A 15,621-nucleotide genomic window follows, 5' to 3' on the forward strand; every position below is an offset into this window, starting at 1 on the left:
GTTATTAACTGCCTGGCTCTGGTCAAGGCAATCATTTTCCTGTGCCTCAATTTTCCAGTCTATAAATGAGGGTCATGCATGCCGGAGCCCAGCTCTGTTATAACCAACCATGAGAATTTGGACAGTTGCTTTGCCTCTCTGAGTGTCATTTTCCTTAACTATAAAAGGAGAAGCTCCTGTAGAGAACCCTTAAGGGCCATTCTCATTTAGTTCCATGATGTTGTAATAAGAGAAGAAAGTGGTGAAACATGCAAACTTTTTGTAAGAAACACCCCATATAAGTGCAGCTGAAGATTTCATCATTTTTCTAATGTTTAAGTTAGTGTGGGAAATTATTTGGTTGCCATTTAATTTTTTTTTTAGAATATGAATATCCATATTCACACAGTGAATTAAAAATAAAACCTGGAAAAGAAACAGTTGGGTTTCTGTAAGTGGTCAACAAGCCTGAAGAAGTCCAGGATATGTGTATATTTGCCCAATTGATCTCCACCTTCCTCTGATACTGCAGGAGTCCTCACATGATCAATGTTAGAGAAAGAACCAGTCTTTTCTTCTTTCATGACATAAGGAAGCACATGTTAGTTGGGGAGGCACATATACAGACATACAGTCACCCAGAGACACAGAAGAGACTCAGCTTTTGGCTTTGGGTGTGATTCAAATATTACATCATGTACCTGGGGGTTATATTAGAACACAGCCCAGTAATGATTCAGAAATCTGCTAGGTCTAATTTGTGACTAAATTAGAGTATTCCAGAATCTATGGAGCTCCTATTTCTACACTGGTCTGTAATAGATGGTTCAAATCTTGTCCTTGCAAATTTCTCTAGGAAAAAAAAAATGTCAATATAGTTGAGCCACTAAGAACTGAAATGGGAAAAATATTCCCAGGATGGCCTCAACATCTTAATTTCATGCTCCTGACTTTCCCATAAACACTGATCACAAATCAACATTCATCCTCAGCTTCTTGGATCAGTGGAGCTAAACCAGTGGCTGCCCCCAGTTCAGGGCACTCACAATTTAAGCTTACATAGGAATCTCCAGCTTACACTCCAACCCAATTCTATACTCCCATTTACTATACATACTAGAATATAAGGTGAATATAAGGCCACATTTAAGTCTTTTCAAAATCTCTCATATTACATGAGAGCAGTTCGTTATATAATACTTTAAAAATAAAGTATAATTTGGGGAAGCCATGTTAACCTGAAATGACCTCAATCAATGTTTTAGGTATTTATTAGCAAGAAAGAGGCCAAACATAATTCTCATAATTGTTCATCATCCCACAGTTGTGAGTGCTGAAAGCCGCCATAAGTAAGACTTTCAAGATGATTATGCTGTGACGATCACAGTGTGTGCTTCGGGATAATTTTAAAATCTTTTTCATGTTCTGAAATGGTGTACTTTCCAGCGACAGCAGCAAAAGCAAACTCGATAGAGCTGTGTCTCAAGTCCCTGGTCTGAAGTAGAGAAAAAACCTCATTAACGTGGCTTTAGGAATATTAAAGATGGAATTTGAATATAATTACTACATGAAATGTAAGTGAACAAATGAATACTTCTAAGTTATTATTTTACAGATTATGTGACTTTAAATACGTTTGTAAAACTAATTTACTAAATTAAATGGAAAGAGACACACGACCACTGCATCTATATTGCTCAATGTTTCATACTCAAGTTAGCCAAACTGGGAATTCCCTGGCGGTCCAGTGGTTAAGATTCCCTGCTTGCACTGCAGAGGGCATGGGTTTGATCCCTGGTCTGGGAACTGAGATCCTGCGTGCCGTGCAGTGTGGCAAAAGAAAAAAAAGGTTAACCAACCCCTTTCTTTTGTTTTTGATGGTGTGAGAGGGAGATCTTCCCATTGAGAAGCGAGAGATCATCTTATGTCGGGGTCATCTTATACACGGGCATGTTCTAGAGAGTAACAGATGTGCTTAATCTGTGTGTGCTGAGGTCTGGCTGACAAAAGGCAAAATGATATGAAACCCAATCTTGAAATTCCAATCTGCTTTGGGTTCCTTGTCAGGAATTCCATTTGTTTCATTGGGCAAAACTTAGGGTCCATTTCAGCCTGAGCCAAAGGGCTCCTCATCACCTTTCCTGGACTAATGAAAGGAGCCTCTTCCAAAACTTTACCACTTAAAACACAAAAGGCATTATACTGACATTCAGCACTGGCAGAGCAGTTAGTTATATAACAATAATATCGAACACAGTGAGTGTTTACTAGGCACTGTGCAAAATGCTTTACATATAATAATCACCATCATTTATTACCCTTATCTCAGAGATGAGGAAACCGAGTAACACGTGAGGTAGCTTACCTCAATCCCTTAAGTGGTAAAGGACAGTGCTAGGATTTGAACCCAGGCAGTCTTACTACAGAGCCTGCACCCCTACACATGATGCTGTACCACTTCCACAATTTAATAACAGAATCTAGGAGAGTGTAAACCTTTCCAGGGGTCCTTTCCACTCTCCACAGCACTTCTTTTCTAGCATCAGGACATGGGAGAAACTAAATTAGTGATTTAAATAATCTTCGATTCTGAGCTCACCATTCTCGAACAATTGCTTCAAAACTTACCGGGTGGGGCTTCCCTGGTGGCACAGTGGTTGACAGTCCGCCTGCCGATGCAGGGGACACAGGTTCGTGCCCCGGTCCGGGAGGATCCCACATGCCGCGGAGCGGCTGGGCCCGTGAGCCATGGCTGCTGAGCCTGCACGTCTGGAGCCTGTGCTCCGCAACAGTGAGAGACCCATGTACCGCAAAAAAAAAAAAAGAAAAACCTACCTGGTGGCTGAATCCAACAGTGTCTCTTAGTCCTCACTCTTTGTGTATTCATATTTCTACCTCTGAGTACCATTTATGACTCCGACATCGGCGAAACTCTTCCTTGGGCTAACAAAACTCTCCTCTTTCTTGATTCTCCTCTAGCCTCAATGCCCCTTCCTCCTGTTCTCCTTCACTGTCCTTCCATCTCCTTGGGAGCTCCTTTGGGCTCCCAACTTTATATTGTTTGAATTTCTTCTAAATTTCAAAATCATAGCTCCAGCTGTTCACTGGACATCCCCACTTGCATCTCAAATACAACAGATCCCCACAGAAACTCACTTCCTTCACTTCATCCATCGCCCAGCCTCGTTCCCAAATCTGATCGTCTCTATAGTCCTCATTTCCTTTAACGGCATCACTGTCTAACCAACTACACAAGCCTGAAGCCTCGGACCCATCTTGGACTCTTCCTCATTTCTCACAATTTTCCCTTACTATTATCCCTAACACACGCACACACTCATTGGATCACCAAATTCTTCCAATTTTACCTTCTAAATGTCTCTGTGATCTGTTTCCTCTTTACTATTCCACCACCATGAGGTAAGCCCTCATCATCTCTCATTTGGATTATTGCAATGGCCATTTGTTTGCCTCTCCTAGCTCAACTCCATCCTCTAAGCCCTTAAGTGAGTAATCTTTTAAACATGAATCTGACCACACCCACCCCACTTACAAAACATCTGCAACCGCAACCCTTCTTTGCCTACAGGGTACCAACCTAATGGCACAGACTGGTACGTAAGGCTCTTCACCACCAGATTCTTGGGTACATTTCTAGTCTCATTCCTATCTCCCTTCTCCAGTCGCACCTCCCCAAGTGAACTATGATCCAGACCATTGGAGCTACACCTACATTCACACCAACTGTGAACTCCTGAAGGGGAGTCTCTATCTTTCTTAATGACCTCTAAGCATCTGAGTTCACTATATCAGACTTTGGCATCAGACTTTTTTTTTTAATTAATTTATTTTATTTATTCAGTTTTGGCTGCATTGGGTCTTTGTTGCTGCGCGCGGGCTTTCTCTAGTTGCGGCTAGCGGGGGCTACTCTTCATTGTGGTGCACGGGCTTCTCATTGCGGTGGCTTCTGTTGTTGTGGAGCACAGGCTCTAGGAGTGCAGACTTCAGTAGTTGTGGCACGTGGGCTCAGTAGTTGTGGCGCGTGGGCTTAATTGCTCTGTGGCATGTGAGATCTTCCCAGACCAGGGCTTGAACCCATGTCCCCTGCGTTGGCAGGTGGATTCTTAACCACTGCGCCACCAGGGAAGCCCAGCATCAGACCTTTTGAAGAAACGTGGTTCTAGGCATTTTAAGGCACTTTACAGTAACATCTCATCCTTTCAACAGACCTGCAAGGATACACAGCACTATTGCCTCCACTTAACAGGAAAAGAGCAGACTCCAAGCAGCTGAGGAACCTGAATGGTTACGAATAAGGGACTAGTAAGTGAATCAGCCGAATTTTGAAGCCAGGTCAGGCTGACTCTAAAACCTGTGCTTTAGCTGAGACCAACTCTGATTATATCTAACACCATAATTTTCACCTGCACGGGAACACCCAGCAAGAAATATCACTGCTTTAGGCTCGCAGAGGTGCACAGATGCAGGTCACTTTGGGAGGTGGCAACGACCATAATTCGGTCCAACTCCCACTACATCACAGCATCCCATAAATGGGAAAGCATGTGTGCTCTAGCCTAACACAAATTTTTCACACTCTCATTGAGCCCCAAATGAAGCCCTTTGAGGAGGCAGCCTAGTTTTTTAAGTGGCCTGTCTTTAAGGAAGGGGAAAGTCTGGAAATGAGCTTAAACACTACTTCTGACTTAATGATGTAGATGGAATACTCAGAGCTTGTCCATCCTTGAGAAGTTAGAGTCCAAACTCTGTCCTCCTGAGTCTGATTTTATTAAACAGTTTATTAAACAGTTATTTTATTAAACAATTCATCACCCTACATATTTGTTTGTTATCTAACGCTAACGCACACACATACACTCAGCTACAGCCAAAAAAGGAAATTGCTTCAATAGTTACTCATTATATAAAACATATGTAACTCGTTCACTTATTACCTTTTTTTTGGGGGGGGGGGTGGGTACGCGGGCGTCTCACTGCTGTGGCCTCTCCCGTTGTGGAGCACAGGCTCCGGACGCGCAGGCTCAGCGGCCATGGCTCACGGACCCAGCCGCTCCGCGGCACGTGGGATCTTCCCGGCCCGGGGCACGAACCCGTGTCCCCTGCATCAGCAGGCAGACTCTCAACCACTGCGCCACCAGGGAAGCCCCCCTTGTTAATTTTATAATGTGGTCCCTCATGTTCCAGTCTAAGAACCACTGGATCAAGTGCCAGTAGTTGTTTATGTAGCTTTGTGCAAATCCAGTTCCGTATTTTCTTTTTTTAAACCAAGGAATTCTAGTAGTTGATCCATAAGCAGTTCCTCTGAATTCTAATATTCAAAGACTGTTCTTACTTTTAGGATGTTTCTCAGTAGGTTAAAGTTATTTATTCTGAGGGATTCTAACCCACATGAACATTTTCATAAGTCGTTTTTAAATGGTAGTCAAGGATGATGGGTTGTAAGATAATTCCAATATTATCTTAGGAAAAAAGCAAAAGACTATCAAATGCATTCAAACACATGCTAAAACATTCATGCCATTCAAATACAATTCAGGCAGCATCACCCAGACTGCAAAGTAATAATTGAAATATCTAAGATAATTCCATGTACCCATGAACCTGGTCTCATGTTCACACATGCACATGTGTGAAGATGGCTCTTGGACCTATTGAGATAGTTATTGAAATGCCATCGGATACCAGAAGCAAAAATAAACCTGAGAATTTGGGGTAATTACACAGGCAAATATCATTGGTAAAACTAAGTGACCACTAAGTAAAACTTAAGGAAAACACCCTTTATGTGTTGTCATAGCTGACACACGCATACCGTAAACCGTTGTTAGGTGCCCAGAAAGTTTTGTTTATAGGAGTTGAACTTCTCATGAAGTGACAGCTACTGGGTACCCTAGATAAGATCAAATGACCCATGACATAGGTGCCCAATAAATGTCTGTTGAATGAATATTATGTGAAAATACTATAAAAAGTAATGTTATGCAAAAGTAAAGCATTGTTAAGACTCTTAACACATTTTCCATCCCAAAGAAACGGGAATACCAGAAGGATGACTGAAGAGATTCCTTTTCAATCTTTGTGGGGTTCACAGTCACAGAAAGCATTCTCACCAAAATCCCATCAGTAAAAACACACATTGGGAATAGAATTTATATACCAACGTGTTTTGCTCTTACTGATCAAACAGAAGCCCTTTGATCAAAAAAGCAACCAAGAAGGAACAATTTTAAAGCAAAGAAAACCCTGGTTTGGCACGACCTATTGGCTTCCTATTTTAAAATCAGACAGCTTTATAGAATATTAGTAAATAATATATATTATTGTAAACAGATCTCTGGAGGAGCCCCAGATGGGGCAGGAGGAGGGAGCTCTAAAGAGATTTTCACAAAGTGGGGCTCCTCGGAGGTGAGTGCAGCCATCATGGTCTGCAGGGAAAGGCCAGTCCCCAGCCCAGGGCTGCGCCGTTCCTCCTGGAAGGGACTCACCTGGCGTCCTGGAGTTGGCCCGGGCCGCAGGCAGGAGGAGCGAGAAGCAGAGGCAGCAGCTCAGCCAGAGCGCAGGCATGGCCGGGCCGGGCCGCGCAATCAGCCGCCGCAGGGGTGCTGCCCTGCGCCTCGAGGCTGGGAGCTTTCGCTCTGCGCTCCTCTGTGCCTTCCTTTTCCTTGATCAGGTGGTTTTATCGACTCTTCTACCTGACTCAGTCCTGACAGGAAGAGAGCGTGTGTTTCAGGGTGTGACTCACCTGTGAATAAGGAGAACCCAGCCCTCGGGAAGCAAACACACAGCACACACGGAGCTGTAGAAGCGCTCACCCCAGCTGCCAGGCTCCCCCCTCGCCGCAAGAAGGGCGCACACCTGACCTGGGCCGAGGGTGTGGTGCAGAGGCCTCAGCCCAGATATCCTTCTGGAGGAATGTGCCGGATCCCCTGAGCCCTCCTTCTCTCCCAGGGTGATCCAGGGCAGAATTCGGAGGTAGCTAGCAGCCTGCCCCTTCCTCACACTGGGAGGCCCAGTCTCAGGAGTGCAAATTCAGAAATAAATCCGCAGCTGTGATCAGCTCTGGTCTGAAAGACATCAGGGAAAACAGGCCAGTCCAACAGTCACAACAGGGTCCCCTTTACCCTCCAGCCTAGGCTCAACCTCTCTCTGAACTACAGTAGCCCTACCCCAGCCTATCCACTCTGGTGACACCTCATTCTATGCCTCACCATCACCTGGCTGGGCCAAAGTTCCTCTCCTGGGTCCCCATCACCTCTTGATCACCAGGCCTAGTAACTCATTAAGTCATCTGTTGACTGGTGGGCCTCCCACCAGTCTGTACTAGGCTAGGTACCATCCTGTATCACTAACAACTAGTATAGTATCCAGCGTGCACTTGGCGCTCAATTAGTGTTCTGTTGGATTGAATAAGAAAGAGGATCCAGATTTTATATTCTGTTTACATCATAGAGCATATTTCTCATGCCATTCTCTACGGGCCCTTTAGAAAATACCTGTAGAGTCCAACTGTGGGTATCCTCCAAGTCCATTGTCTTAGGTGAGTAAGAAACTGCAAGTGGTGTCTCCTACATTGTCCCTTTCCCTAGGGAGGCTGGTGGCACTAATTCAAAGAGGTGGCTGCCAAGGAGAAAGCTTTGGTTCCTGCTAGAGATTTTTAAATCGCCAGAGGTATTTTATAGAGAGATATATATATACACACACACAATCTGTCCAAAACAATCACCCCTACTTTTCATCATCAAGGCCTGCAAAGACCCCCAATAAAGCCCCCAATAAACTATTGTTCACTGACTAAATAAATGAATGGGTGTTCTCTAGATAGTTCCATACATGATAACAACATAAGGCAACAAACAATGCAAAATAGTACATGATTAAGTGTCAAAGGGTATAAGATTTCAGTTTGTGCATGGAATCAAGGCCAGGTTGGGCTGCCTGGACAGCTAGGGATAGCTTTGTACAGAACATGGAGAATGAACCAGGTGTTCAGGAATACCTGGGATCTGCATACAGCACCAAGGACCCATAGGAGTGAAGTAGGTTACTGCAAACTGGCCAACACCTACTCTAAAAACAAATCTCCGTCAATAAAAATGAGGACTAGAAAGGAAGCTCCAATTATCTTATCCCAAGCTTGATTTTCTTTTATTCTGTCCATGATTCAAAAAAATATTCTTCTCTCCCCAAACTCATTGTGTCTGATTACTGCTGAAGTTTCAGGTCACAGAGACCAGGTATTTAGAATTTTCCTTTCTAGTATCTGGTGCATTGTAGAGGCTGAAATCATGTCCCTGAGTTGTCTGTTCCTTGTATGCCTACCCATCAGTGATGGGCAATGCCCCCCAGCCCTGCAGGAACAAGGAGCAGAGCCCTGCAAAGTCAAGTCTTGAAGGGAATTTCATTTTAGTACAGATTACTATAGTTTATTATATTTCAAAAGTTGGAACAGGTCATTTCCAGCTACCATCATTTTTGGAGAGTAATAATAATAGCTAAAAAATATACAGTACCTATTTGCCATCACTGTTGTAAATCTTTTGTACATAACCCTTCAGTCTTGAAAACAATGCTATGAAACAGATGTACTATTAATTTCCCCATTTCACAGATGAGAAAAAGAAAGATGCATGGAAAGACGTGGAAAGATCGGCAACATGCTCGAAGTCACACTGCTTGTAAATGGCAAAACCAAGCTTCAAAATCAGGCAATCTAGTTTCAAGTCCATAAGCTCTTTGTTAGGTCAGATTAAAAAGCACCATAAAAGGGAATTCCCTGGAGGTCCAGTGGTTAGGACTCCGTGCTCTCACTGCCGAGGGCCTGGGTTCAATCCCTGGCTGGGGAACTAAGATCCCACAAGCCAAAGGGTTTGGCCTAAATAAATAAATATATATATACGTTCCCCCCACCAAAAAAAAAGCGCCATGGATATTGCCCTCTGCCGTGCAGTCTGATTAAAAGAAAAAAAAAAAAAAAAGCACCATAAAAAAGACAAATTCACAATATTGAATGAATTCAATATGTAGTCAATGGTTATTTATCAACATCTCTATTATAACCCCACCAGGCTGTGGACTCTTGGCCCACATCAGTAAAGCTAAGTCACAATGAACTTTGAACAAATACTTCTGATTTTCCTAACATGTTAGCGCTGCAAGGAGCCCCAGGGGTCATCTGGACCTGGGGTAGAAAACGGGCAGCAGGCCCCCAGATACCAGGCCAATAGTAGCCTCTTTTATGTGAACAGAATGCTCCAGTGTTTCTCAGTTCCTACCTCCTCTCCTTGCCTTATTCTGGGCCTCTTCACACATCTGAACAACCTGTCTGGCTCAGGCTTACAACCTCTGCTCTGGCTTAATTTCCTACCTCCCTCAGGGACAGTATCAACTCCCTTTGCCAATCTGAATATTTCGTTAGTGCATTTCTGTGGTTAAGAATGCTCTAGAGGTCAAAAGTCAAGGCTCTGGAGCTGATAGATTCCCAGAGCCAAATCCTGGCTGCTTCATCACTCATCAAGGCAGGTTATTTAGTTTTCTCTATGCCTCAGTTTCTTCACCTGTAAAATGGCAATAATAATAGAATACTTACCTAGTAGATTTGTTGGGAAAATTAAATGAGTTAATGACCTATATAGTGCTTAGAGCAGAACCAGGCATATAATATGCATTATACAAGTAAGCTATAATAATACTAGTAATAATAATAATAACAGTTGTTGCTATTATTATCACTAAGCACCATTAGTTTTTCCTTGTTATAATTACTAACAAATATCATAGAGAAAGATGGGATTTTTTTTTTTTTTTGCTTTAACTCTTCTACTAATTGATTATTCCATCAGAATTTTAAACGTCTGTGAAACACTTGGTCTAATCCAGGTTCATGTCCTGATTACAAACATTTACTCAGAAGTTAATTAATTTGTATTTTTGCTACATATCTGGAAAGTTCCTTCACATTCAGATTCACCTGCCTAATGTTTCAAAAGTTTTCCATTTAGAACTTCATTTTAAGTAAGTCATGGGTAGGGGTGGGGATGGACTCTTATATTTCAGAGAAAATATAAAGGTAAGATAGATTTGAATATATCCTTATGATTAACTTCAATTAACACATGCTTTTCAAAAAGGCAACAAAGGGCTTCCCTGGTGGCACAGTGGTTGAGAATCTACCTGCTAATGCAGGGGACACGGGTTCGAGCCCTGGTCTGGGAGGATCCCACATGGCGCGGAGCAACTAGGCCCGTGAGCCACAACTACTGAGCCTGCGCGTCTGGAACCTGTGCTCCGCAACAAGAGAGGCCACCATAGTGAGAGGCCCGCATGCCGCGATGAAGATTGGCCCCCGCTTGCCACAACTAGAGAAAGCCCTCTCACAGAAACAACACAGCAAAAATAAATTAATTAATTAATAAACTCCTACCCCCAACATCTTTAAAAAACAAAAAAATGCATACGCCCTTTGTGAAAAAAAAAAAGAAAAGGCAGCAAAAATCTATTTGCTTTTCCATATGACCCAAATAAATCTTTTTTTTCAAATTCAGACAAAAATCAGTCAATTTTATGTTATGTGTATTTTTACACAAAAAAAGTAAAAAAAAATCTTGATACTATTCATCAATAAAAAGGAATGATCTACTAATACTTACAGAACATGAATATATTTCAACGCATTGTGCTAAGTGAAAGAAGCCAGACACAAAAGACCAGATTCTATATGATTCCATCTATATGAAATTCTAGAAAAAGTAAAACTACAAGGAAAAAAAACAGATCAGTGGTTACCAGGAGTAGGGAACTGACTGCAATGCGGTGTGAGGATAATTTTGAGGGCATGAAGGAAATATTCTGAAATATGAATGTGGTCAAAAGTAATCAAATTGTACACTTAAAACAGGTAAAATTGATTGTCTATAAATTATACCTCAATAAAACTAGTATTAAAAAATAAGAGAAAGGGCTTCCCTGGTGGCACAGTGGTTGACAGTCCACAACAGTGAGAGGCCCGTGTACCGCAAAAAGAAAAAAAGAAAATAAGAGAAAATCTCAGGACTTCCCCAGTGGCGCTGTGGTTAAGAATCCACCTGACAATTCAGGGGACACAGGTTCAAGCCCTGGTCCGGGAAGATCCCACATGCCGCGGAGCAACTAAGCCCGTGCGCCACAACTACTGAAACCCGTGCACCTAGAGCCCGTGCTCCGCAACAAGAGAAGCCATCGCAATGAGAAGCCCGCGTACCGCAACGCTCGACACAACTAGAGAAAGCCTTCGTGCAGCAACGAAGACCCCACGTAGCCAAAAATAAATAAATAAATTTATTTTTTTAAAAATCAAGAAAAAAATCTCAAAAAAAGCTATTTTATAATTAAGACAATACTTTAATTCAAATGTGCAAACTCAAGCACAGAACTAGAAACACATCAGTGACTGCATAAATTGTAACAAGCCAGAGCACAGATTCCAGACCCGATGTCTTGCTGTTTCTATTAAGCTCCAAAGAGCTTCGAGCAGAAGGCCATCTCAGGCCTTCAGGCAGAAATACCACCCAAGAATTGCAGGGAGATCCCTCTTCCACTTTTTGTTTGTTTTAATTTATTTTACTGAAGTGTAGTTGATTTAGGGATCCCTCTTCTGGAGGTCCGTTTCAGCAATTTACAAAAGGAAAGAGATGCCTTTCTGCAATGTTTGGTTAGGTGCATGAATTTTAAACCGGTCTTGGACTTTTGTCCTAGGAAGTCAGCACTTAGAATTTCCTCTTATCTTTTCCAAAGTAGTCACATTCATCTAGAGTGTAACCCCTGGTATCAGTGGGGATAAGGTTCTATGCAGAAGTTCTCTGAACAGAGATGGAAAGGTACTGGAGCATTTCCCCAGGGCATGACCGGGAAGGCTGAGGCCTTGGAAGTCCCCTTTGTCCATTGTTTCTTTTGCAGTTCCGTCATCCTCCAGGGGACTTTTTTTTTTACATGCTGTGTAAATCACCTCACAGAACTGTCATCTCTCCACCCCAACCTACCAAATAGAATTGCTTTCAGAAGGAATGTCTGGCATGTCACCCGCTTTCAAACTCACTTATGATAAAAACTGAAGCACTGGCTGTTAACATGCCAGCAGGAGACAAGGCTGCTGGTCTTGATCCCAAGCCTTTAATCTCCTCAGATAGTTCTAATTACGTCAGCATTTGCATAAAAATTTTAAACCCAAAATAATGCAATCAGGGGGAAGAAACCAACAACTCCCCCTTTGTTCTTAATTGGTAAAGGAAAATGTCCATAAATGGAAATGGTTTGGTGTTTCCTGGATCGTCTGGGTAAATTCTCTGAGGTTGGCCAGACTCCAGAAAAACAGTGTTCTCTGAAGCAAGCATCCTGGCTGAAGTGGCAAGCTTCCATCTTATGCAGAAATGTATATGGTGTTCCCACAGCTAGTTTTCAGGGAGCAGTGGAAGCCAGACCAGAGTTCAAGTAATACCTTTTACTTTAAAAAAATTTTTTTAATTTAATTTTTATTTTATATTGGAGTATAGTTGATTTACAATGTTGTGTTAGTTTCAGGTGTACAGCAAAGTGATTAAATTATACGTACATATACATATTATATATTCATTTTCAGATTCTTTTCCACTATAGGTTATTACAAGATATTGAATATTGTCCCCTGTGCTATACAGTAGGTACTTGTTGTTTATCTGTTTTGTATAGTGGTATGTATCTGTGAATCCCAAACTCCTAATTTATCCCTCCCCCTCCCCACCTTTTACTTTTTTTTTTTTTTTAACATCTTTATTGGAGTATAATTGCTTTACAATGGTATGTTAGTTTCAGCTTCACAACAAAATGAATCAGTTATATATATACATATATTCCCATATCTCTTCCCGCTTGCGTCCCACCTTTTACTTTTTAAGGGGAGATATTCCTTTTGCTATGGTCGGCTGGTGATGCACCTGGGACCAGGGAAGTGATGGGAAATCAACAGCTAACCACAAAGAGCAACTTCATTTGCATGTTTTTTCATATAGCTATTATAGACAGAAATATTCGCACTGATTATTTGTTTAACCAATACAACAAATGGAGAGGAGTGGAGAGAAGAAGGACACATCCTCAAAAAAAGGCAAAATAGAAAAAACAAAAAGCGAGGGTGAAAGATTCTGCGAGGGAACTCTAGTGGATTCAGGGGGGTGCCAGCTGTTGTGTTGTGGACAAAATTTGGTCATCCACTCAGGTGTGAAATGTCCGTTAGTAGATTAACCGCCACCCTTGGTTCCTTACCCACTCTAATACGTGGACCATAGGTATTCAGATTTGAATGAGAGGTAAGGAGCCCACCGCAGTGAACTTCTTCCCTGGACTGCAGCGTTGGGGGTCAGGGCTGCAGGCATGACAAGGTAAGTCCAAAGAAGCAGGCAGCCACCGTAACTCAAAGGTCCCCACCCCTGCCTTTCGGAAGTAAGAAACAAGTTCACGAAACAATGTTTCTAAACGTGACTCAGTTTCAATCTGGTACTTTCCACCTTTAATAATTTAAAAAATTAGCATTTAGAGTCTAACCCTCTGCCTTTAGATAGGAAACTTTGGATGTATTTTAAACATCTAATAAGAGTTTTGACAATTACAATACTGACGGCAAAACCGTACTGAATATTCTGCGGGTGCCCAGCTCAGTGCTGGGAGCCTTGCTGGGGTTTTGGATTTCATTCCTCACCACCGCCCTCTGAAGCAGGTGCTATTATTATCCTCATTTTGAGGCTCCTTACCCAGGCTCCTTACCCAGGCTCCTTCACAAATCCATGCCAATGTCTCGCTCTACAGTTATTATTCAACTAGAGTATAAAAACAAATTAAGCCTCTCACTTGGATAAACACGCCCTTCTCCAACTAAAAAAAAAAAAAAAAAGAACTGAGTTTGATCTTCAAAAAAAAATAAAATGGTTAATCTTTTTATTTATTTTTACTTTTGCTGAGGGAATTTTTTCCCAGTTTTATTGAGATAGAATTGACATACAGCACTGTAAAAGTTTGAGGTGTACAACGTTAATGCTTTGATTTCCATACTTCATGAAATGATTACCACAATAAGTTTAATGAACATCTATCATCTTGTACAGATGCAAAATTAAAGAAACAGAAAAAGATTTTTCTTCCTTTGATGAGAACTCTTAGGATTTATTCTCTTAACAACTTTCATACATAACATAGAGCAGTGTTACTTATATTTATCATGTTGTACATTACATCCCTAGTACTTACTTATCTTACTACTGGGAGTTTGTACCTCTTGACTACCTTCATCCAATTCACCCTTCCCTCAGCCCCCGCCTCTGGTAACAACAAATCTGATCTCTTTTTCTATGAATTTATTTGTTTGTTTGTTTTTGAAGTATAACTGACCTACCAAATGCCTACCCTTTATAAGATATACTATATTCTACAGAGACTCCCCTCCTGCAGATAGCAATGAAGGTTTGGTTATTAGGAGTACATTTTCCTTTTCACATTACCTTTTGTAACTCTTCAGTGTACGATGACTTTGAATTCTTATGCAAAATCCTTTTACGTCATCTAATCAGGTCTTAATGGTTTTCTCTTGGTCTGATACCTTAATCCAGGTATAAGAGCTCTTTATTAAATAACTCAACTCTTGAACTCCTTAGGATAATTGGAAATTAGTTTCAGCATGGTGTAATGAGTCTGAGCAGTCTGAAAGAGCTCCAGAATTTAGTGGCTGTCTCCCTGGGGTCAGCTTTTCTAGGGCCTGGTTGCACAGAAATCCCCAAACATTCCTGGGTGGTTCTTTTGCAGGAAGCCAGAAGATTGGATTAGACTTCGGTTAAAAGGTAAAACTGTGAGATCACTGCAATTATGGAAAGAGCTTCAAATAATCTCAGAAAAATCTAGAGACATTCCTCGCTGACCTAAAAATTTCTCACAGCTTCAGTATGTCTACTTAGATTAAATAGCAGAATTAACGCAGTGATTCAGACAACTTAAACCAAAATGACACACTTAACTCCCTGGATATTTTAGGTGAATATATTTCAGGCCTGAATTATTTGGACAATTGTTTCAATGTCCTATCTTTTATTGTATGAAGACACAGCAAAGCAAGATTTAATTGCTTTATCAAAGCTGCTAATTAATACCTTTGCTATTTTCTGATCTCAGGGTGCTCTATTAAAGCAATCCTGGGAAGTAACTTAGAAAAACACAGCAAAAGCAGAATATGACTACTTGGTTTTGCAGCAGAATTGTTTATATGGAATTAATATATTTTACATGCCTTGGTAAACTTAGAACGGATTATACCTATGTTAAAAATTCTATACACACACACACAGACAGATATGTATTACTTGAGCTCTAGGTAGAAAATCTCCTTTTGAGTAAAATGTGTGGCCTGTTGTTTGGTTGGTTTGGTTTTTAGGTTTTAATCTTACATTCAATATTTTCTAAGAAAAGGGCAATTCCAAATCTTCTACCCTTCAGGGCCTGATGGAAAACCCATCTTCGAGTTAACTGTCCCAATATTATCTACATTCTAATCTTTCTTGTTAAAATTTTCTGAAGAATTCTTACAAATTTATAAATAAATTATATTAATAAAAATTAATTTAATGAGCT

The 15,621-nt window shown here is 41.3% G+C and overlaps 1 protein-coding gene across 1 annotated transcript in view; it reads right to left on the minus strand.

The window, feature by feature from the left end:
* LAMC2 (laminin subunit gamma 2) overlaps nucleotides 1-6,681 on the minus strand; it is a 61,632-nt gene extending 54,951 nt beyond the window's left edge. Inside the window, exon 1 of the mRNA XM_027083067.1 lies at nucleotides 6,486-6,681. Within this exon, the coding sequence (XP_026938868.1) occupies nucleotides 6,486-6,564 (79 nt within the window). The 5' untranslated portion in view covers nucleotides 6,565-6,681. The remainder of the gene's footprint in view (nucleotides 1-6,485) is intronic.
* Nucleotides 6,682-15,621: the final 8,940 nt, after the last annotated feature.

Source organism: Aethalodelphis obliquidens, unplaced genomic scaffold, assembly GCF_003676395.1.
Source record: "Aethalodelphis obliquidens isolate GAN/ISIS:26980383/991018 unplaced genomic scaffold, ASM367639v1 scaffold48, whole genome shotgun sequence".
In the NCBI taxonomy this organism is placed as follows: domain Eukaryota; kingdom Metazoa; phylum Chordata; class Mammalia; order Artiodactyla; family Delphinidae; genus Aethalodelphis; species Aethalodelphis obliquidens.